We start from the raw sequence: 24,435 nt of genomic DNA, 5'->3' as shown, positions 1-24,435 counted from the left end.
CCTTCGACATCGAAGACCAACAAAAATATTGGTAAAGTAAAGGATTGATCACTAACCACAAGCTAAACATTAGAGAGCGTGGAGGTGTTGAATATTACTTATGAATTCGTTCAAGACATTTTGGCTAATGATTCAGGATTCCGTCGCGAGACAGCAAAAGACTTTTATGCAAAAGAGAGACTGTGTTGAAGCCGCAAAGGATATTATTTCTATGACTAAATTCAGACACCAGGTGAATGAATGGTGTGCTACGAAAGGGCCGACACCGAAAATACCAAGCAATTTTCAATGGAAAAAACGGCGTTTTGTAGGCAAAGAACCCCATAACGCCCCGTCGTCCAATCCCATCATTATAAACGAATTTTTCAGCAAACATGAAATGAATGCCATCTAACGGCCACAGAATTCGCCTGATTTGGTTCCCTGTGATTTCTTTCTGTTCAATAGGTTCAAGAAACGAAGGTGTTTAGCAGATGAGAGGAGGTAATGGAAAAATCGATTGGTCTACCAAACCTGGAACGTAAAAAAATGTTTCCAAGGTTGGATTTAACACTGACAAAAGTGTGTTGAATGGAATCGACTTTGATGAGGGTAATATAATTTAAAATGTAGTTCTGCCATCGTGATTGACAATACTCAACACCAAAGAACCTTTTTATATCCTCACGCAATACATTCCTCATTTTCCACCTTTCCTACCTACAATTTCTAAATTTCGGGATCGGGTTCGTAATTTACTCCACACTACACCTGTAAACTGTTTACGATGTTCCAAAAAATCCAAAAATAATCCTGGCATATATAGATCATATTCATCGCTGATAAGAAAAAATCCATTGTTTTCTTGTACTTTTTACGTTTATTTTCCGGGGATACATTTACTGTTTTACAAAAAAAGGAGGAAATTCATTACATAACTAAAACTACATTTCTGAGTCATACAATGGTAATTAATTAATAAATTAATATTATAGTAAAATGCACACAACGCGTACGCAACATATCAACATGTTTATTTTTGTACATAGCACAAGGCCAAAAAAAAATTTCAATGCTTGCGTAATTGAATGCGTGTGTGTACCGTATGGTTCCTATTTTCCTAAATTTACCTTCTACGCTTTCTTTTTAACTTATCCAACTTATGCAAAGTGAATATTCTTTCATTCTTAGTGTTCTTATGTTCCGTTCAAATCAAGATTCTCTGTCAATTGGTTATCATAATTTAGTGGTTCGTCCCAATTGAAATGAAAACATTCTACATTTAACGTGAAAACAATGAGATGAAAGTAAAAATAATCACAGTTCTCCATTATCCCTTAAAAAAATCAATCAATTTCATGGATATATGCTGGTTCGGTATTTTGTGTAGAGGGCGGCGGACAGAAAGGATTTATGATATAATTTGTAGCCATTGGATTCACACCAAAACCGGTTGGCATTTCAAATGCTCGATTCATTTCGTTCAGTTCGTTAAACAGCTGTAAAGGGGGGGATAGTCTGTTAGCAACCACGCTGTCGGATTCCCATACAATTTGCAATAATTGGAGAAATGAAAGTCTACTCACCATTGGATTCCCTTCATTCATTTGTTCATATAACTGACGCAAGTAGAGTGGTACTAGCTGGCCAACATCCATGTCGGTCAGATGTGGATGGTCACGGCGCACTTTCAAATTCAGAAGACGCAACAGCACATCGGAGCGGAATCCGAAAATTTTGCTCGATGTCACCGGTCCGTTTCGGTAGTTGGGCCGGCTGTAGACACCATACTGAGGCGCTGGTGGTTGGTTCTTTTCATTTTCGTACTCAGCCCAAGCTGCTTTGCGTTCTTCCTCGTTTAGATTCTCACTTTCCTTATTTTCTAGTAACGAATCGTGCTCGTGGTATTTGAGGATAGTCTATAGGAGACAGGGATCGCAAGAAAATGTTTTTGATTTCATACAGACTGGGAAATAACCTTGTTCTCACCTTCTCATGTTTTTTGATCAAATCGGCAAATAGACGGTCCTTAGGCAAAATCGGTACTTCCCGCACCTCCGGGGCACTGAGATCATATTGATACAACTCCATCAGGTCGTTTGAATTGTAATGGCGTCCAATCTGATGTTCGTCGATCACACGTTTTGCCGTCGCTTGCTTCATTACCTGTCGTTCGTATACTTTTTCTTCCATTGTACCCTAAATGCCAAGAGAGTAATGAAAGTAGAACCAATTCCAGTCAACAACTACTAGCTCTCGAAAACACAGCAAAACCATCTTACCTTTGCGATGAATCTATAGATGTAACATGGCTTCTCTTGTCCAAATCGATACACTCGGAATATACTCTGGGTATCATGTGAAGGATTCCACGAGGCATCAAAAATGATCACACGATTTGCCGCCACTAAATTGATTCCTAAACTTCCCGCACGTGTTGATATCAAAAACAATCGTGCTCGGTAATCAGACTTATTATTGAATCGTCTACACATGTGTTCACGAGATTCAACTGAATTCGAACCATCCAAACGGAAATAGTCTAAACCTAATTTCCATGAGCCAATGAAACCGTTCACATCGCATTCTTCTTCAATGCCCTGCGTTTTTCTGTCAATCAACGCCAAAAATGATTCAATTACTTCTAGCGACTGCAGAGATTGGGAGAATAATAAGACTTTGTCGCCAATTGATTCACATTCTTGCAGAATTTCAAAGAGAAGCAGGAGTTTTGGTGAATGATGGATATTGTTAAGTTCGGATTCGGGACAGAGCGGTTTCCACCATTTAGATGCGCAGGCTTCTTCCTCCTCTTCTTCGACTGGTTCTAATCCGGCAGCGTTCGCTGTGGGAATCGAGTTGGATAAGTATGTAACTATTAAGCATCTTAAAGAATATTCGGAATAGAAAAAATAGCGGTCTTGACTGAAATTTTTTTTATCAATATTACATAAAACTACATTTCGCCATAGGTGGCCGGTTCAGTATTTGATCATTGTTCTTGGTTTCATTTTTCTTCGTCTCCAAATCTAATCGTCACTTTCCCTCGTGCCTGCTACATAGTGTTAACGACGGCAGTTGAAAATTCAGCAGATTATATTCTCGTTCATCAGAATAAGACCCGCAACCATTTCTGGCATCACCTCGCTACGGAACATCAGTGAAGCGAAAAAAGGAATGAGAAAGATGCGGTTTAGATTCTAACCAAAAATCAGCATGTGTAGCCGCAAAGAGGCAGCGGAAAAGAAAAGGTGAACAATAGGGGTGAGTTCGCAATGCCGTGAATAGAGAAAACTCGCGCTAGAATCGATAATTAGTATGGAACCTTCCACATAAGTGAGGTTTGATGCGGCAAACAATAAGCAAATATGGCCGCTCCAAGGAGTCCAATTACCAACCACAGTAGGGAACAACAAGGGGAGCAGAATCTAGCCGGCTTGGACCTTCAAAACCAGCCCGTAGCATTTATGAAGGCACCCGGCAACTCTTTGAAATCCCCAACAATTCATTACATAATGTTCAAAAGCTGGCTATAGCTTGGCTTTGAGCGACTTCGGCAATGCGAATTGTAAGGTACGCTTTGTCTCGCCGCATCATCATCATCAACGGCGCAACAATCGGTATCCGGTCTAGGCCTGCCTTAATAAGGAACTCCAGACATCCCGGTTTTGCGCCGAGGTCTACCAATTTGATATCCCTAAAAGCTGTCTGGCGTAGGCCAGCTACGCCATCGCTCCATTTTAGGCAGGGTCTGCCTCGTCTTCTTTTTCTACCATAGATATTGCCTTTATAGACTTTCCGGGTGGGATCATCCTCATCCCTACGGATTAAGTGACCCGCCCACCGTAACCTATTGACCCAACCTATCCACATATGATATATGTCTTGCGGTATGGTCCCTGATAAGTCAACGCCTCATGGAAACTGTCGTAATTCTGCACACATCTGTTCGCGCCTGGCCCAGAAGCTCTGGAGACCGGATCTTACTATAAGATCCAAATCTTCCTTGACTTGGCACAAATGGTGAACCTTCGCCATCCAGTGAAGTAGTGCAGGTAGATTCCATGCTTGGCAGTCACTATTAGGAGGCTAACTGCATACTACTCCAGTCAGTCGGCCCGATCATTCCCCTCTATGTTCCTATGATCGAGAAACCAAAGCAGTGAACTTTACGCGTGCGGTCCAGTCTTTTTCGCGTTCCTTCATTGCCCTAGCCTGGAAGTCGTCACTGAGTCTTCTTCTTTTTCTTTAGCTTTGTTCCATTCACAAGCGGGGGCGGGTCGTCGTGATTTGGATGCAGTCGCGAGGCATTCAAATCCGCAACCTCCGTATCAAGCCACCGTTGTATCGGCCAATCTTTTGGTCGCTTACTATACCAATTTTTCTACGATCCGTGCAACTCCATATCGACCGCGGATATCCTAATTGGGGATGTGATCAAAACGTGTCACGCCACTAGTCCAACGCAACATCTTCGTTCCCATTACCGCAACACGCCGTTCATTGTCTTTTATATTCAGCCAACAGTCGGAACCGTAGAGGGCGGTAGGGCGGACGACATCGCGGTAAATTTTAAATTTACCGTTGATACGTCGATTACAAAAGGAAACCAGTTGTGAAACGCCACTTCATCAAGGTTGCACTAATGCGAGAAGCAATGTTAGAACGCAGTTCTCTGTTTGGCTGATAGCATTGACCTAAGATATTTAAATTGCTCAGTTCTGGGAAGGTCACTGCCATTGATAGTGATAGTGCCTGCTCCATTGGGATCGACCGTCAAAAATTCAGTATTGCATGATCATGTTTGCTGTTAGATGCTTGGAAAACATCATCTACATAAAGCAGTGTATAGGGCGCTGAACGTTGGATGTCCCGTGTGAGTAGATAACAAGAACAAAGAGGAGTGGTGACAGGACGCTTCTCTGATGAACAGAAACAGAGACACGAAACGATTTTGATACACCCGTCACACTTCGGATGATTGTAGAGCTTTAATAGTCGCTTAGCTCTCAGAGAGAATGATTATCTTGCGCTCGAATCACGCCATAAGCAGTTACATATCCAAAAAAAACCTCCGCCCCGACTCCACAGGTCAACTTTCATCGGTCGGTTAAGAATATTATGTTATAACCTTGCAACCCATCGCCGGTGTTTCACTTCGCCCTGGCTGGATAATCTACAGAAAAGTTGCGCGTGAAGCTCGGCTTGCGTGTGGCGTAGTCCGTTCGGAATGCCCAGAGTTCCCGAGGTACTTCGCTTCGCCGTAGCGCGTTTACGCCTATTTAATGTGATGGTCCAGGAAAAGTAGGTACAGGAGTTCATGGGGGACATCTCCCGGGCTAATAGGACTTGGAAAAGCGAATCCTATAAAGCTTACTTCTATTGTATACATTGTTCAGTGCTGGCTATCATACAATAGAGCCCTACGTGGAACAAAAAGCCCCCGAGAAGCATCTCCATTTTCTTATAAAAGTCCTCTTGAAGACGTGCAAGACTACACAGGCCTTCTTTCATTTTTAGTCCTATATTTGTGCTTTATGTTTTCTTTCATCCAGATACTTTACATTGAAAGAAAGTGCAAAGTTTTGTAGTTAAACCGACTCCCGGAAAGCACTCAATCTATCTTGGCTGCCATCTTGGGTGCTGAAATACCGCTTTTTGCTGGAACAAGGACCATATTACCGAGATTCAGCAGGCGGTGGCCACCATCGAGGCTATCGTCTCCAAGCGAACTCCTTCGCGGTTCGCCAACCGAAATGGCCGATCTAGTAATCGCGCGTCGGTAAGAAGTATACCAGACCGTGCCCGTTCACAGCATCAAAATACTAAACTCGTTGGAAGTTCCGGCGGTCGCTATCCACAACGTAGCTCCACACCGCCTAATCATCTATGATCCTTTAAGCAAGCGCCATTACCTAATCGACAACGACCCTCAGATTCGCGCGCTCCTTAAAAAATATAGCAACATAACTACCAAAAGTAGTCTCTCATTGCCGACTAAGCATGATGTACATAGCCACATCCACACTACTGAGTCCTCTAACTTCTCGAGGGTGCATCCATTACCACTCCAGAAGCTTGTTGTTGCTAAGACAAAATTAGATATACTTTTAAAGCAGACCTCCCCTACAAAGCCCACGGCGAATGGAGACCATATGGCGATTACAGACGTGCGAATGCTCAGACCATTCCAATAATGTAGTTGCAGACGCTTTGCCACGAATTGCAGAGGTCAAAATCGAAATCCCTGCCACAGTCGATTTTTCGGCAATTGCCGAGGCACAGAGGGACGACACTTTTTAAAAAAAATAGTCCATGCATTACACGATCTTGCGCATCCAGGCATTTGAACAACGAATCGGCTGGTCACTAGGAAATATTTGTGGCCCTCATTGAATAAGGATAGCATGGCTTCATGTATTGCCTCACAATCATCGATAGGTTCACGCTGTGGTCTGAGGCAATACCTCTGGCCGACATTTCCGCCCAATCTTGCACCGAGGCCCTTTGTCGGGAATGAATTTGACGCTTTGAAGTTCCAGCCGAGTTAAATTGTCCCTGTTTTCGGAGTTAAGCAAACGCCTAGGCGTACCACTCGCAATCCAATGGGATGCTGGAACGCTGGCATAGGACATTAAAAACCGATATAATAGCACAGGATGACTCTTCCCCTGTGAACGATACTAGGTCAGCTTTCCACCACTGGGTTTTACGCTTGTTCCGAGGCGTCGTGCCAAACTAAAATCAACCCAACCATCCCACCGTTCTTCGACGAAGGCTAATTCCCGCAAGGACTTGGACGTCTGCCCACACGTCTTGGTGTGTGTGGCTGCTTCCCGGAAGCCCTTGCAACCAGCATTTGGAGCTCCATATGAAGTGTTAAACAGAAGGGAGCACTTTTTTAGATTTGACGTCGAAGGCAGACCCAAGAACGTCTCTGTGCCCAAGCTAAAACCTTTTGTCCCCGGGGCTAAAAGTTCGGAGAAGAGAGGTGCACTGCGTGTAAGATTCGATCTGCATCCTTAGAGCTGGCGGGCCAGAAGTCAGGTTTTGTCGCTGAAGTCCAGTATCAGCTGGGGGTGGGTTAATGTGGAAGCGCTGCAGTGTGTGTGCAGCTTGGCGGAGATTCGTCCGCACTCCGCAGCTCCTTAATGAATCCGACAAACACTTGTTGAGGACCCACAAGTAACCAGAATATAGGAAAAAGTTACAAAACCAATAAATTTATCTGTTCCCGAAAGGAACCAAAATTTGTTTGTCGGGCTCAAGATGGGATGAATATGCCCCAATATAAAAATATCCGATGACGGAATAATCCAATTTGAATCTATTTAAGAACATTTCAACATTTGAAACCACAACGGCGCACTTGGAGCGAATTCGAACAGTATCACGCTAACCTGGGATTATTGCAATGATTTAACCATTCATAACTGTGTCGACTGATATCACTCGGCCGCCAGTGAGATTTGAACCATGAACGACTGCTTCACTCAAACCCTACTTAGCTAAGCACGCACTCCTTGCTACGTTTTCTGGGATGTTATATCTGTGATTCCTAGATATCTTAAATTAAAGTAATGCCAGGGGCTTAAATACTGCATGTAACTTTCGACAAAATGCACTTCTAATAGTTTGTGTTAGGTTAACTTATTTGAATGTGATGTCGTATTTGCTTGTAGTAAACTCTACCTTTGCACTAAGGGCAGCTTTTTTAAAAGCAACTCGATATACAACTGATAAAAACCTCAATTACGGACTGTATTGATTGACTTCAAAGAAATTTAATAGAACAAAATACTCACCAGCATTTGGATTTTGTCTAGTGCGACGTGTCGAATTTGTTGCTTTGCTCTTACTTTTTTTCGCCCTACTACTGCTTCCAGATTCATCCGAATCACTATTTGACGATTCCGATTCAGACTCAGTCGTCTCGTCATCATCCACGATGAAATCATCCAAAGAGTTTTCATCATCCAAAAGGGCTTTGCGATCCTATCAATACAATCGGTTCTTCAACACCAGTTTGTCAATCACAACATTCTTATACAAACCTTCTTCTTTTTAACTTCATCACTATTCACTCGTAACGCCATGGGATGTGTCCAGATACGCCGGAGCGTTTGGAAGTCTTTGAAAAGTGCAGCGCCTCGACCACCTACATTACTGGGCCCGTTATCAATTGATCGTTCATTGACCATGTAGTGTTCGTACAGAGTTTTTTGTAGATCTGATAATGATATAAATACGACATATTCATGTTTCGGTGGCAGATATGGAGCTAGCACGGAATAATCTCGCCTCTGTATGCATCCTTCTAACATTTTATGGAGGACATGTGATCTGTTCTTCATAAGTCGTATATCTCGTTCCGTTGAGTCGGTGTACTGACCATTTGTGATGGGATTAACGAAGCGGTTTAGATATTCTTTGTAGGTGCCAAGCAGATTTGGTTTAACGAATTGGACCATACAGTAGTCTGGGGAATAGCAAGAAAAAAACATAGAATAAAAGGAATTAAAACTTTGCGAAATTACATATTTGATAATAAAACTGTAACGGTCGATTCCAGCTAAAATGATACATTTTATTTCATGAAATGGCCAAAGAGACCCTCCAAGTGGTGGTACCGGGGAACGCTGTATTCACATTGACTTGTTGATCGGGATGCAGTACGCGAATGCTCTGAGGTCTAGTAGAGCGATCAGATCCAAGTCAGCACAGAACTCATTTGAAATGGATTCGATCGCGGAGAATCACCGGAGATTATCTGGTACAATGCGAGCCACGATAGTCCACGGAGTTCATATGTATCTTGGCTCCCTTCTGGAGTTGCGCCAGATGCTGTACTCCTTAGTTCGATAGGGACTTTAGGTTGCTCTTGCGTTCACCAGTATGAATGCTGACCCTGCCTCAATTTGAACTGGTAACTTTTTTGATTTCTTACAGGGAGGGTCTTGATTGTGGTCACAAAATCAATCCGTGCCTTAAAAAAACTGTGGGGTTAAGCCGACACGGCGGATATTCACGTAAAACTACCAAGACGTAGCACCCTATTAGTCGAATAACACACAAAAATCACTTGGTTTGACATACATAAGGATAATCAACTCCGGGCTTGAGGGTGTGGAGTGGGAGTGGAGCTAACATTTTAAAGTCGTTCGCCATGGGTACAAAGAAGAAATTTTAACATTCCTCTGTTCCTGGCAAACTTTTCTATCAGATTCAGTCCGACATCGTTTCGGTATCGTCTCTGGATTGCGTGTGTTGCCGTAGGCGATCCCTTTTATTGATCAGACAGCAGATTCGGTCGAGGAAGCTTAGGCTCGCGAGAGCACCCAATGTAATTACAACCGACCCGCGCATATGTCTTAGCCGTGTTCGGCAGGGCATAAGACAACTGCGGCCTATACCAACCAATCATTCCGCATGATTGATCGAGATTTATCCAAAAAAAATTTGGTATATGATATCTCATATATTCTTGCGTGTGGGTTCGATTAGAAGACAATTAGCTCAACTTTACGCTAGTCAGCGTTACGTTATTGATCGAGGAGAAATACTAAGGGCTGAGTACTGTAGCGACCAACTTATCAGTTGCAAGTTTAATAAGTGTAAGGATTTGTTGAAGTTTGTGGAGCAGCACGCTCATAGCCTGACTTTGGAGACGATCCGGCAGTCGAGGCAAACGGAGTTTACCAGACAACGCTTTGCGTAGCTACGGGCAGGGCCATCAACTTGCGAAATACAAGGCACAGCCTCCTGTCCCTTTTGTCAAGGCACCCACTGAATAAGACGATGTCGGCGTCTGAAGGTAATGGCTGTGGCCCAGAACCGCTACGAGTCTCCAATCTCTACTTCAACTACCTTAGACTAGACGGTCGGTTTAAAGAATGTACATCAGGTGGATACCGGCATTAACTACGAGTTTTTTCAGATCCAGGACCCCACCATTCTGAGGGGATTTTTGGCTTCCTATTTGTCAAGGGATTATGCATCAGCCGTTTTGGCGACGGCACGAGCCTACATTTTTGGCAAGTGCATCGTTCAAGAGCTACAATTGGCGTGCGCAACATTCGGAGCATCAGCAGGTGTCGACGTCTTTCTCAGAACTGATGTTTATAGTCTCAGCCTGGACTTCGCAGTGGGTAACCGGGCGAGCCCTGCGCACAAGCAACTCGGTTTGGTTGGGTTGTGTTCCGTTCAGATTTTGCGGCGCTCACAACGCAAGCACCATTTCCGGGAGTGCAGATCGGCTAAGCGAACTGGCAACATCTTCAAGGACTATAATTGGTGGACACAACATTCAGAGCATCAGTAGGTGTCGGCGTCCTTCTCGGAGCAATTTTGGGGTCTCAGCCCGGACTTCGCAGGGAACAACCTGGCGAGCCCTGCGCACAGACAACTCCGTTTGGTTGGATTGTCTTTGATTTAGCGCTCACCACACACCATACAAACACCAATACAGTCGTACATTTCAACTACGATGAGCTACGCTTCGATGACTCCGTGCAACGTTTTTGACTACAAGAGGAGCTTCCTGATATCGGCCATCAGGAGGGGGAACATTACTGCACTCGAATCTTCACTGATATTTATCTACGCACTGGGAATGATATATCGTCCAGACCCCATTTTAAGCGGAGATTCCGGACTTGACCGACTTTTGGCCAACACCGTTACGTGTTGAACGGCGCTTCGTCTTCATTCCTGTCCTACGAGAAAAATATGTGCCCTCCATGTAGTACGAGGAATTAAGGACACATGCTACGAGTTGATCTTTCCCACTTCAGCAATATCCTCCCATACCATGCTATGTAACAAACGTTTCGAGTCGTTTTTAATCCTATGACGCTAACTTTCAATGGCAACTCACTGAAGGACACGCAGCAGAGCGAACCCACGATTCAATCTCCATTGCTTCACATCTTTTGGCGGTTCAGGCAATTCCGAATGGCACTGTTGCCAGACGTCGAAAAAATGTTCCAACAGATTTGGGTCGTACCGAAACATCGCGACTACCAGGACATCAGGTCGTCATTATCATCGGGTTCCAGTCCATACAATGTGGTCCGTTGCAGTAGTGCGCGCTTAATAATATGGAGCGTGTACCAGATTGAGTCAGGGAGCCACGCGAGGTACAATCATTTCGTCGTTCTTCGTCGACGATCTCTTAATAAGCCTCGATACCGAGCAGCTGGCGACACATATGGCCAATGACATAGATCCTCATCTTTTGATGCTTTCCGATTACGCAAGTGTACATCTGATTTCTGAAGGCAATTTCTGGTGCTACTGCTTCTTTTATCGAATTAGCTATCGAACGAGTTCTTTTTCCGAACGGATCTCCCATCCTTAATATCACCTCTGGCTTAACGATAGATGCTTAGTGAGGTGGCCTGGCTCTTGGATGCTGTTGGCGTATGTGGCACCCATAACTGTTCGGGGCAAAATCATCATTCAGTTTCTCTGAGCAGTTGGCTTGGACTCGAATACACCTCCTCCCGAAACCATGGCACGAACATACCTCGCTTTTAACAAAGGAATGGACGATGTCAACCAACTGCGCAGTTCACTTTGATTAGGCATGACTCCTGGTCGCATGATAACACTTCATGGCTTTTCGGATGCCAGTACACAGACGTACGCTGAGGTCGTCTACGAACGTATCCAAGACTGCGTCGGTAGCATCCGGGACGCCTTCATTGCCGCACGTATTAAGGAGTCCGCTCTGAAGATGTAACAATGAATCATTCTACCACAAGACAGTGCTACGTTTTCGAAGTTGGGGCTGAACGCGGCACTTCTACTGGCAGCAATGATGGACAATTTGTTTTCAGCGCTGTCGTTAATGGACATCTTGTGTAGTTATTGGACGGACTTATAGACTATGCTTTGCTGAAATACTCTACACAGCTGAAATTCCATGTGGAATTTGGATCAGACTCAACTGGAGGAGAAGCCTCCGATCATTGTGGCTTCAGTATCCTTTGCAAATCGAGCATTTCCCGCTTGTACTTTGCATCCAACTAGGCATAATTTTCGCAGCAGAACTCCAGGCATTCTGTGGCAAGACGCCCTTGGCGAGTTCTCATCTTCTGCCCCCTTCACCCCATATGTGGACGATCAATGATTGCTTACATCACTCCACATGCTCCTCATCAGGAAGGATTATGGGACATAGCGGTCAAGTCAGCCAAATATGTGGGAAGATGGGAAGACATTCTCTTTGGCTGGAATAATTGCACTCCCTTGCTGTAAGTATCGATGAACCAGACGACAAATTTACGTTGTTAGTCGACTGTGTACTTAGAAGATCGTTCTTTCAGTGCCTAATCGACTTACACAGTGGCAGTGACTCCTTAGATTTCACTGGTGACGATGCTGGCAATAAGATTGAATGACTACTCTACGGCTTCGAGACAAATGGCAACGTATTCCTGACCTACAAATTGGGAATGTCGTGCTGATTAAGGACAACTCCCCGCCTACTCATTAACTAATGGGAAGAGTTGTCTAGACACATCCGAGTAGTGACGGCCTTATCCGGAACGTCAGCCAAGATGTTGGCATTACTGACGGCAATTGCAGTAGATTGGCGACCGAATGGAACCCAACCGTAGGTTACATTGGGTTTAACGTTTCTTTCTGGTTATTGGTGGATAGTGACTGTACCGAAAAAGCATTTCCCGTGCTCGCAAATAAACTGTTGTGTTCTCAAAAATTATTGTTTAAGCTAAACTCTCGCTACGAACGCGAACAATAAGTGTTGGCGTAGTAGTTTTTGTATGTATTCAACTAGCAGCTCGTAAAAAAAGTCTAGAACAGTTAAACCGGGTGATTGACCAGCCAGTGTAAATCACCAAAACAAGAGATTAAGCGACCCGCGAATGATTCCATCAGCATATCGGTTGTGGCTCGAGCAGTGTGCGCCATTGCACCGTCCTGTTGGAACCGCATGTTCTCCAGTCCCAAGTCATCCAATTGAGGAAAAAAAATTCGGTAATCATTTCTCTGTAGCGCACACCATCCACAATAGTCGTTTAGCCCGCGGCGTTCTCAAAGAATAATGGTCCAATGACTCCTGCAGCGTGAACAGGACACCACGCAGTAACTTTGAGCGGGTGTAATGGCTATTCGTGGGTGATACACGAATTTTCGGTGCCCTAGAAACCATTATTTTGCTTATTCACGTAATCGCTAAGATGAAAATGAGCCTCATCGCTCATGATAATTTTCAATGAAAAATCGTCCTCCACTTCGTTGAGATTCAGGATGGCTTGAGCGAAAGTTAGACGCGTTTGGCGGTCAATAGCTAACAGCTAATGCACTGTCTGCATTTTGTAAGGGAACATCTTCAAATCTTCCACACAAAATAGGGACCGTCGGCCAATGCCCAATTGCACGTCGTTTGGTTGATGTTCCGGGCTCCTCTTCGAAATCTTGGGCAACAGCAGCGATATTCTCAGCAGAACAGCTGCTCCGGGGCCGGTCAACCTTGGAATCATCTCGTGTTGTCCCAGTCTCTTCAAGGCGAGTGGCCAAATTCCTCAGTGTTTGTCCAGTCCGTGTTGGACCGCCAGGAAATCTGCGGCGAAATTCACACTGCGCCAACACAACCGACAAATTGTTGCGCAAAAAATGGGAGAAATTATTCCGCGTATTTTCGGAGTAAACCGATTCATGGCTTGTCGATTTGCATTCTGCGTTTGTTTACAACACAAATGCCAAAACCGAACTGACAATTGCCGCCATTTACAAAAATTATAGCGTTTTCCAATAGAGTGATTACTTTTGTCCCACCTTGTATTTCCACAAGAAAGTTTTACGTAACAATAACCGTACCAAGTACAATACTTACATTCTTTCAAATTATTCTGCAACGGAGTACCGGATAAAACAATTCGTCGTAACGTTCTCACACGACTCACTGCCTGGCTGATGCTAGTCTTTTCATTTTTCAACAAATGGCCTTCATCGCAAACAATTAAATCCGGACCAGGATCAACCAACGTCTCCTGTAGTGCTTCGCGCATCTTCTTTCCGCCAGTTCCTTTAGGATTAGCTAAAATTCTATACATATCATAGCCAAGTATGCACACTCCACCATCTTCTTGCCACTCTTTTAACTTGTATATACGAAGTTTTTTGTCTTTATACCTAAAGGAGGAGACAAAAGAGAGAACAATTTCAATCAATAATTCAGCAGGTGAGTGAGCCAGTTACTAACTTACTTCGACATATCATAAACCTCGACATCTTTGTATTTACAAAATTTCATCCACATATGAAATTCCTTTGCCCAATTCGTTACCGTACTCAATGGTGTGATAACTAAGACTGTCCGAACGTGCGTTTTCTCACTGTTAGCCAGCAGGGTGTGAGTTAGCGTGACAACTTGCACGGTCTTACCAAGACCCATACAATGTCCTAGGATACATCCTGATCCTGGTTTATTTTCAATATCTTTGATAGTCTCAAAGCATGCGTCCCACATGAATTTAACCCCCTGCACCTGATGCGGTTTTAGCTTCTTCAAAAGACCACTATCGATGGACAGCAGTTCCTCCTTGGTTTCCGGATCAAAGTCAAGCACAGCTTTATCCACTTCAGCTGATTCGGGCTTTTCGAATATTTGATTATACTGTGGAAAGGGGAATTAGCGGTCATCTTAACTATGAACATCAAGCGGACAAATCAAATTTATAAACTTACCAGCTTCTGCCGTTCCTCAACCCGCTTTCGTCGCTCCTTCTCAGCCTCGGCAGCTTTCTTTGTTTCATCGTCTAAATTCTTTGTTTTAATGACTTGCCTGATATTCTTCCGTTTCGTATGTCCATCGCCGTCACTGTTTTCACCATCACTTTCACCCTTCTTCTTTCGTTTTGTCTTCTGTTTATTCTTGTTGGATTTTTCATCGTCATTGTCGCTACTTTCTTCTCCATCTGGTGATTCTGCCGCTTGTGAAAAATCACTACCGCTTGAAGTTCGAATTCGTTTTCGTTTGGAATGTTTTTTCCGGACTTTCACAATTTCTTCATCCGAAGAACTTTCCGAGTTTTTCTTGTCATTGTCACTTTTGTCCTTTTCCGATTCTTTTGCCTTTTTCTTTTTTATATTGATAATGGTCTCATCATCCGAGGATGAAGCATCAGTGTCCGCTTTGTTACTCTTGTTCGACTTACCGGCTGAATTCTCCTTATCAGAGTCCGCTTTCTCCGATGCAGATGCACTTTTTTCAGCGTCAGATGTGGATTTTTTCGATGCAGACGATTCGGTATTTCCTTCGGTCTTTTTCCCAGACTCCATAGCTTCCAATTGTGATTCAATGTCATCGATGGCGTTGGTGTCGTCTTCCTGGTTGTTTGAACTGCTGTCGTCATCTATTCGTCGAGGTTTTCGTGGTGATGATGAGCTCGACTTATCCTTATGCTTTGATGATGTACTCGGTTCAGAGCGTTTATCTCTTTTTTCTTCGTGTTTTCGCCTCTCCTTATCTCTTCTTCGTCTTTTGGATCGATCATCATCCGATGATTCGTTATATCTTTGCTTCGAGCGTTCGGCACGACTATTCGATCTGACCTTCCTGTGGGAGTTCCTCTGTCTGCTACTTCCCTTTCTACCTTTCGGATAGTAATCATCGCTTGACGATGTCGCTGATGCATCCTCATCGGAATCAGTTGAATCCAGACGACGTTTTTTCGAGTTTAGGGGCTCACTATCATCACTACTTCCATTATTCGGGTGAATTAAATGGGAAATTTTTGATATCTGTTAGGAACGAAAACTCATATGTTAGCTTTTGTCACCCCAAGGATAATCCCAATCTGCAAACTTACCTTTATTTTCCGTTTGCCAGCTTTCAACAATTTTTCCGACACTCTACACTTACTAATGCGAACCTTTACTGGTTTCACCTTCGGTACGCTCCGAGAAGGTCGTTTATCCTTTGATTTTTCCAAAGCTCCATTCGACACTACTTTTGTGCTTGCTGGTTCAGGCACCTCATCATCACTATCCAAAATAATGATACTTGAAGACATGTTCATATTTGTATTCAACATGCTCGACCCGACCTGAATCCTTGGCTTTTCAAGCGCATTTGGGATCAAAGATGATGAAGATGCCATAACTTTTGGGTCGAGAAGCTTCTCAATGGCAACTAGGCGAATTTTGGTCTTACATTCCTCATTTGGTGGTTTGTTCTCTTCACTTGGATTGGCTGGTAAAAATTCTGGTGGATCAATGCCATTCTGTTTAGGTGTACTGTGGCCTGTTTGATCGTCACCATTTGTTTCAGGGACTTCGACTTTGGCAGCATTCATTTCAGTGAGCAATGGATCATTCACAATTTGCTCATCAGAGGGATCTTCTTCGGCAATGGATGAGGCATCCAAATTATTATCGTCGGGATCTTTAATGGTTTTGCCGGCACTATGGATTTTCTGTTTGGCTTCTTTGTATATTTTTTTCAAGGTTTTTCGCAATTTGTCGTACTCTTTTGTGTGATCCTTTTTGTCGGTGGATGCTGGTGTAGGTGTAATCGAAAAATCTTTCATCTCATTTTCAACATCTTCAGTTGATTTGATCAAAAACTCTGCGCATTCTTTCAATTGTTTGAGACAGTCACGTATTGTAGTTGACTCATTTTCCGTGATGGACATCTGGAAAGCATAAAATTAATTGTTTGTGAAGTGAACAATTATGATTTTCCCTTTGTCTAAGGGTAGGTAAGTATCAGTCCCCGCTCTAAGGGGCCCAATTAGCGCTGTGGTGCGTCGTTTTGATGCCACAAACTTCATAAATGCTGTGATAAGAGCAAGGGGGGGCAGAGTCCAGCCGGCTAAGATCTTCACTGCCAGCCCGTGGCAATCACAAAAGAAAGCAGCCCCCCCCCCCCCCCATGCATCTAGAAACCTATTTGAAATCCGCAGCCTGTCTCTAGCTAGAGCTGGCCAATCGAAAAGGAAGTGCCTGAGCGTTTCTCTTTCTTCTAGGCAGCTTGGAAAATGCGAATTGGGTAGGGTATGCCGAGTCTGGCGGCATCCTATAGGCCAGTGCCGGGTGCAGACCACCGTAATCTAGTATGCATTTGCACCCACTGACACAAGAGCTCTTGCGTCTCCTTATAAGAGGCCCAAATCCTCCTTGACTTGGCGCAGATTATGAGTCTCCACCATCTAATGTCCGCGGCTGCTAACTAACGCGAGTAGATTCCACTCTTAGCAGTCACCAACGGGAACAGATTGTCCCCACCGAACGACTTCGAAGAGCAGATCCTGACCAGTCCACCAGCCTCCTCATTCCGCTCTATGTTCCTATGGCCGGGAACCCAAAGGAGGGGAACTTGAGCTTGTTGCACATCATAGTTTCTAACACTACGCCTTCTTTCCTCTTCAAAAATTTGTCTTATTGTGACCGTAGTCCGCAGGCCGTTTTCGATTTTACCAATACATTTATATCATTAACATACGCCACTTCATTGGCATTGAGGAAATAACGTCCCAGCTCACCGAATGAAAACTACCTGGACGTGGGGCAGTAGTCTGCAGTAATTCACTTCTATACTAAAGGTGTCCAGAAAGTTGGAACATTGAAGCTCCGAAAGTGGTAAAGTCACGGACTTCAAATTGAGCCATGGTCAGGGGCAGGTTCTTGAGATCGTCATCATTCATGATCCCCTCGGAGAAACCTATGAAAGACATATTCTCCACTTTGTTGGAAAGGCTACACTTCAGTTACAAAGAAAGGAGGACTACGGGCAAAATTTTTCCTGTCGGAATTTTCTCCTCCACGGCCTGGGCTGATTATCCTTCAAGTTAAAGTTCCATAATTCGGCATAATTCCTCGCGATGGCTCCCAGAAACCGTCTTCGAATGGGCCAAGAGTGTGTAGTATCGGGCTGGGAGTAGGCCCATCCAACTGACAAGGAAACAACAACCCGGGGACCGTCCTCTGTGCACTGGAGAAGATGCTAATAGGACCCCAAGCCAACGTGAAACAGCATACGACGAGGGCTGCGTAGCAAATGGGGAGCTTGGTCATTTTCAAATAAGACTCTTACCCTGGTGGCCGGACTAGCCAGGATGGACATTCTTCCCGGACTTCTCGTGGGACCAAGACATGAATTCAAAAAAAAAAAAAATAACAAACTGACGAGAGAAGAAGAGGTGATGATGCCAGGCGCATCATTGGAGGATGAGCCGCTGGCATCCAGCCAGGAGACAGTAGCTGTCGAGAGCAGTAGGTCCCTCTCAGAGCGAGGCGGCAAACAGACTAGTAATTTCCAGTCTGAAATCTACTACGGCCAAGCTGGATGTAGCAAGTAGCAGACATAGTACTCTTAACCCGAAACCGTCGACGTCGAGGGAACCCTCAAAAGTAAAGACCTACAAGAACGTCAGTCACCAAAAATCGGCAAAGAAGCGGTGGATGGCAATTCTGCTAGCGGCAAACTAGCACCCGAGGTGTGGATCAGCGACTGTCGGAGATGGCCATTGAGCATCTCCTAGACGCCAAAGGCGAACACACGAGATCCATCCCCTGCTTTGATTCCTTTCAGGTTATAGCTTGCCACGACCAATTCCCCAAGACTTTCTCGGTTCGTGCGTCGTTAAAATCAGCGATCAAAAGGCTAACTTGTTGATAGGCTGCAACGCTAATGCAAGGCATACGCTTTGGGGCAGCTCGGAAATCAAAAAGAGAGGTCAGCCATTCTTTAATTTTGTTATTAATACAAATCTATTGGTGTGTAACAGGAGCGGTATACCAACCTTCCATTTCTCCAGCTCGGAAACTGTGACGATTGGGAAGAGGTCCTTGATATCACTCTACTAACTGACAATTCTATTTTTAATGTGGAAAACTGTAGAGCGTCTGACCAGGGATCCTCCTCAGATCATAGTTGGATACTTTTCAATCTAGATCTCGCTGCAGAGATCTCCAAACCCTTTAAAGACCCCAGAAGGATCGACTGGAGGAAGTTTGGTCAAGTTATCAAGAACAAACTCTCCGATGCGCAAATTGGCAAGATAAGTACGAACGAAGAACCACAGTCAAAGGTCGGGGCTTTGGAAAAGGCACTCGATACCGCCTTTAAAGTCTCGTGGCCAGTCGCACTCCCCGCTGAGAATGCTGCTTGCGTCAAACGGACCGCAGATAGCTCTCTGCAAAGTGAACTGGGGAAAAAGCGGAAAGAGGACGACGTGCCTGAAGGAGACTTTATCGAAGTAGTCTCCAGGGCCCAAAAGAAGACGGCGAAAAAGGAAAAAAAGAAACAACGGACTCCGTCGCCAGAGACAAGTCTGTCAAAAAACAAGGAGGCTGCCAACCAAAAGCCAGGAGCGGAAAAAACGAGGAAGCGAAGAAGGACTAGACCGTCGGCTCTGCTCATTAAGCCGACGAAAGACAAGACATTTGCGGGTCCTTAGTGAAATCCGCTACAGGATGAAACCCGAAGAGAACGGAGCGGAGGTGTCTTCGATACGAAAAACGAAGAGTGGTGGAGTTCTCATCGAACTGGGCCCAAAGACGTTCTGCGAAGCGACCAAGGGGCTATTGGGGGAGAAGGGTCTTGTTTCCAGTGTAGAACCCATGTGCTCTCTAGAAATACGGGATCTTGACTGTCTCACAGAAAAGGTAGAAGTAGAGGAGGCGCTAAAGCGTGAATGTCCAGAGGTAACCAATGCCCGGGTAGGTATTACCTCTGTAAATGATCGCGGCCAAAAGCTCGCCGTGGTGGAAGTCCCCGAGCAATATGTGAGGAAACTCCTTAACAGCGGGAGAATCAAAATCGGATGGGTAGTATGCCGGGTACGAATGCGGATAGTCCCCACCAAGTACTACAGGTGTCTGGACTATGGACACACGTCAGAAGCTTGCAAGGCTCCGGAAGACTTGCAAGGAAAGCGAGAGTTGTGTTCTCTGCAAGGATCGTGGCGCATCTGGTGAAAGCGTCGCACACACTGCGAGCTCGGGACGGTGTCTGATCTTCAGGGCGGAATTGGAGAGGGCTAGGGTGTGAACGCCATGATTCGCATTTTGCAAATTAACATGCACCAGAGTGCAACCGCTCACCAGTTGCTAGCACAGTTCGCTGCGGAAGTAAATGCTGATCTAGTGCTGATTAGCGAGCAATACCGAAACAAGGACCCGTCCTCATGGTATCTCGACTTATCGGGCACCGCTGCCACCACCGCTGGGTTCGGGACAACGTTCGACTTCGTGTTCTTGCCGAAGGCCGGGGGGACGGGTTTGTCTGGATCCGGTGTTTAGGGATAACGTTTTTTACCGTTTACCTGGCGCCGAATGAGACGATGCCGGACTTTCGGCGCCGGCTTGATGCTCTGGAGGACGCCGTTTCGAGCACGGAGGGACGAATCCTGGTTGGCGGTGATTTTAATACCAGGGCTCTTGAATGGGGCATGCCTCAGTCAGACTCCAGAGGGAAACGGATTCTGGAAATGGCAGCAAGAACCGGGCTCGTAATTTTAAACACCGTGTCCACGCCAACGTTTCGGCGCCCAGGTTGTGAAGGAAGCATTCCTGACATCACTTTTGCGTCGGAATCTCTGGCATCATCGGTGGACGGCTGGCGAGTCCTAGAAGACTTCTCGGCAAGTGGTCATCAGTACATTGCGTTCGAAGTGTTTAACGCTACTTGCCGGCGAGCGCCAACACGACGTTCCCCCTGCGTGTGGAATGTCGCGAGGGTGAACATCGGAAAGTTCGTCGAAGCTCTTGGAGCAGGTAGGGCCGCGCTGGGGGGCACTCCGGGGGGTGGTAATGTCGCAGCTGACACCCTCGTAAATTCAGTGATGAATCTGATAACGATAACGCTGACACCCTTGTAAATTCAGTGATGAATCTGATAACGACGTTGTGTGAGGCTTCCATGCCCCGGAGAGGCCTGGTGGACGGCAGAAATTGCCGACCTACGGAAGGAGTGTCATAAGCTCCGCCGTTTGGCACAACGTTTCCACGCCAACGAAGAGGCGTGTGCCATAAAGGCACAATATAGATCAGCAAAAAGGTGACTCAGCAGCGCTATAAATAAAAGCAAAGCTCGCGGCTGGCAGAATCTTGTTAATGAGGTGAATGGGGACCCGTGGGGACTTGGCTATAAGCTTGTCACCCAGAAAATCAGGGCTCTGCGGAAGCCCTGCATACTGAGCACTGACCAGATGGACCGCATTGTGCGGGCATTGTTCCCCAGACACCCTATATGGGTTGATGTAAATAGCGCGGAAAGCGTCGTGGATTGCCCCCTTTTCACAATTAGAGAGCTCGAAGAAAAGCGGTTCTCACTATGAAAAACAGGAAAGCGCCAGGTCCTGATGGCATCCCGGCGGAAGTTTACAAACTGGTGCTCCGCCAACGGCCAAAATTGCTGCTTGAAGTGTTCAACGCGTGCTTGAAGGGGGGCGACAAGGAAAAATTCCTTGTCGTTGGAAAGTGGCCAGACTCGCGTTGATCAGTAAGGGTAAAGGAGACCCGGAGTTCCTGTCTGCATTCCGTCCGCTGTGTATGCTTGACACGGCCGGAAAAGTGCTCGAGAGGCTCATCAAGGGTAGACTCGCTGAAGCGATCCGCGCTGCCGGGGATGCTGTTATGGAGGTCGTAGATGCGTTTAATCGAGTCGGGCACACACCGCCGATCTCGACGGATAGTGCTCCTCATAACACTTGATGTCAGAAATGCCTTCAATTCCGTAAGATGAACAGATATGCTAGGCACACTAGAGAACTTTCACGTGACAAGCTATCTTTTGCGGACATTGAGGGATTATCTGAAAGACCGCTCCCTTCTCAATGAGACGCTAGAGGGCCAGAGGAGGATGGAAAACACGTCGGGAGTAGCACAGGGATCCATCCTAGGGCCGGACCTCTAGAACGCTTCCTACGATAGTCTGCTGAGACTCAATATGCCCGAAAAGTCGCCCCTGGTCGGTTATGCAGACGACGTTGCGGCACTTGTTGCGGGGCGCACTGTTGAACAGGCGCAAAGCAGACTTGACATATTGATGCGACGGGACTGCTCACGGTTTCAACTTTGCACTGGAAAAAACCGAAATAGTCATCCTGGCCAGAAGGAGAATCCCGACCCTGCGTCCCATATCGATCGGCGAGTTGACTATAGAGTCAAAACCAGCGATTAAATACCTTGGTTCAATGCTCGACTCGAAGATGAGCTTCTTCGAGCAAATCAAAGCAGCAGCGGACAGAGCTGCAGCTGGAGTCGCGGCCTTGAGTCGGCTAATGGCGAATGTCGGAGGCCCTATATCAACTAGGAGACGTCTCCTCATGGGAGCAAAGCAGTCTGTTCTTCTCTATAGTGCGGAGGTATGAGCTGATGTCCTTGACAAGGAGGTGCATCGTAAACGCCTCGCTCAAGTGCAGAGGCGGGGAGCTTTGCGAGTGGCGTCTGCTTATCGCACCATCTCCGAACCGGCTGTGATGGTGATTGCGGGAGTGATCCCCGTTGCCCTCCTTGCCAAGGAGCGCAAAGCTATTTATCGCCGTAAGGGAGGGGGTAACTTAAGAGAAGTGGTTGCCCGTGAAGAACGTCAACGCACCCTTAGCGAGTGGTAACTTTCTTGGCAAAATGAGCCAAGGGGCAAGTGGACTGCGCGGCTCATCGACAAATTAGACCCATCGTTGAACAGAACGCACGGTGAGATTGATTACTTTCTTACCCAACTCCTAAGTGGGCATGGAGGTTTTCAGTCTTACCTGCACAGGATTGGGAAGGCATGATCTCCTGATTGTGTGTTCTGCAATGGAGTGGCAGACGACGCTGAGCACACCTTTTTCTCTTGCGACAGGTGGGACGGCCTCCGCCAGGAGATTTATGGAGACGCAGGGGAGCTCTCTCCAGACAACATTGCCAGAGAGATGCTGAAGAGCGCTGGCAGCTGGAATCGTATTGCGCATTATGTTCGGGCTCTTCTTATTACGAAGAAGATTGAACCCGACCGGCGGAGGGATCGGACGGTAAGGGGTTCCCTGAACTAACAACAACTCCCTTCCTCCCCTCCCCTCCCGTTGGTGAAGGGAATTTTCTGACTTGAAGGCTCCCAAAGCCGGGAGATCGGAAGGGCTAGCCCGAAGTAATGTGTCAAACGGTTCCAGGCTAGTTCTCTGATGACAGGGAGGTGTTTAGTTGGTTGTCCGCCAGCGCAGTGGCGAACACAACACGCAGCACGGACACAGATTGCTCAGTGTCGGTCAGTTGAAACCTGACTGACCCTACAAGCTCTATGCTCGGAAGCTGCGGAAATAACATATCTGCCATTATCGTTACGGTCGCCAAGACCACAAGCTTCACCATCACATCAAACCATGAATCGTATCAGTTTGAGCGCTCGCTTGATTTGACCAGGCATCGTAAGGCAAAATATTCCCAAAATAAAGACAATGAATTGACTAGAATTCGAGTTCTAAGGGGTGAGATCTGGAGAACTCCAGAGTGACAAACTTTTCATCGAGCTTAAGTGATTAGAGGCAACCGATAGCCTTCCCTCCTCCCCCATCCAAATGCCCGCAACGACTTCAATACGCTTAAGCCATCTCTGAATTTTTCCAGTGATATGTCTCGCTAGATTCTCGGAAATTTGGGGAACCAATTGCAATCATAGATACCTCTTGCGAACTCAAAACAAATCTTGACAACCCGCATGACTGGAACTCTGACAGAAATATTTCCGGCATTGCCTGTGCCATCTTCGCTTTTTTTCATTCCATAACAATTGGACTCGCTGCTGTTATGCGTCCATCCGCGCTCATATGCTTTCCACCCATCATATGTTCGCCTAAGGACCGTATTCCACTTCTACCGGTCGCCAAATTTCAATTTGCCTCTAAACAAACACAATGCAACGCAATCCCCCTTCCCCCCTTCTCCAAAACCAGACATATTTCGCTGATGTTTCCAAACTTCCTTCCGGACTAGTTTGCCTGAAATCCCAACAAGCTAAACCCACAACTTACCCTCGTTGATTCCAGCGATCACCTTCACGAAATTCTGTTAAATGCCACCGTACGGAAAGAAAATAAAGTGCAGTAAATGTCTTGGAACGCGGATGAAAATCAGACTCGCCTGCCGCCACAGAATGGCGTTTTCACCAAAGTATCAACTCGGCCAACCAAAAAAACTCCTGCACGAGCTACTTTCTCACATACAATGCTTGTACACTTCTTTCACTTGCCGATTTCCATTACAAAACAGTTCTATGAGTAAATGAAAACATTTTCCCGACACCGATCGCTGCTTTTCATATGAATTTTTTGCGTTAAAATCGCGCCGTTCGAATTACCAAGTTGTAAAATATTCACAATTCGGACTGTAAGATCGTCTTGACACATGCCGTCGACGCATTCTAAATTGTGGAGCCTGTTCGAGTAGTTGGCAACGATGAGTGAAATATTTGAGTGGAAATCCGAGTATGTTGAATGACCA

The 24,435-nt window shown here is 45.8% G+C and overlaps 1 protein-coding gene across 1 annotated transcript; it reads right to left on the bottom strand.

Annotated features, from left to right (window-relative positions):
- Nucleotides 1–845: 845 nt before the first annotated feature.
- Nucleotides 846–24,330, bottom strand: LOC119653788 (transcriptional regulator ATRX homolog). Its single transcript, XM_038058791.1, has 11 exons — nucleotides 23,967–24,330; nucleotides 15,819–16,643; nucleotides 14,695–15,750; nucleotides 14,214–14,623; nucleotides 13,841–14,139; nucleotides 8,034–8,458; nucleotides 7,785–7,974; nucleotides 2,262–2,824; nucleotides 1,969–2,178; nucleotides 1,566–1,898; nucleotides 846–1,478 (listed from the first exon to the last, which is right to left on the bottom strand). The coding sequence occupies exons 2-11, from the start codon at nucleotides 16,641–16,643 to the stop codon at nucleotides 1,326–1,328; spliced, it is 4,464 nt and encodes a 1,487-aa protein (XP_037914719.1). The 5' UTR covers nucleotides 23,967–24,330; the 3' UTR covers nucleotides 846–1,325.
- Nucleotides 24,331–24,435: the final 105 nt, after the last annotated feature.

The sequence above is a fragment of the Hermetia illucens genome, chromosome 4 (assembly GCF_905115235.1).
Source record: "Hermetia illucens chromosome 4, iHerIll2.2.curated.20191125, whole genome shotgun sequence".
In the NCBI taxonomy this organism is placed as follows: Eukaryota; Metazoa; Arthropoda; class Insecta; order Diptera; family Stratiomyidae; genus Hermetia; species Hermetia illucens.
The sequence above is the reverse complement of the archived record's forward strand: the minus strand, read 5'-3'. Positions and strand labels throughout refer to the sequence as shown.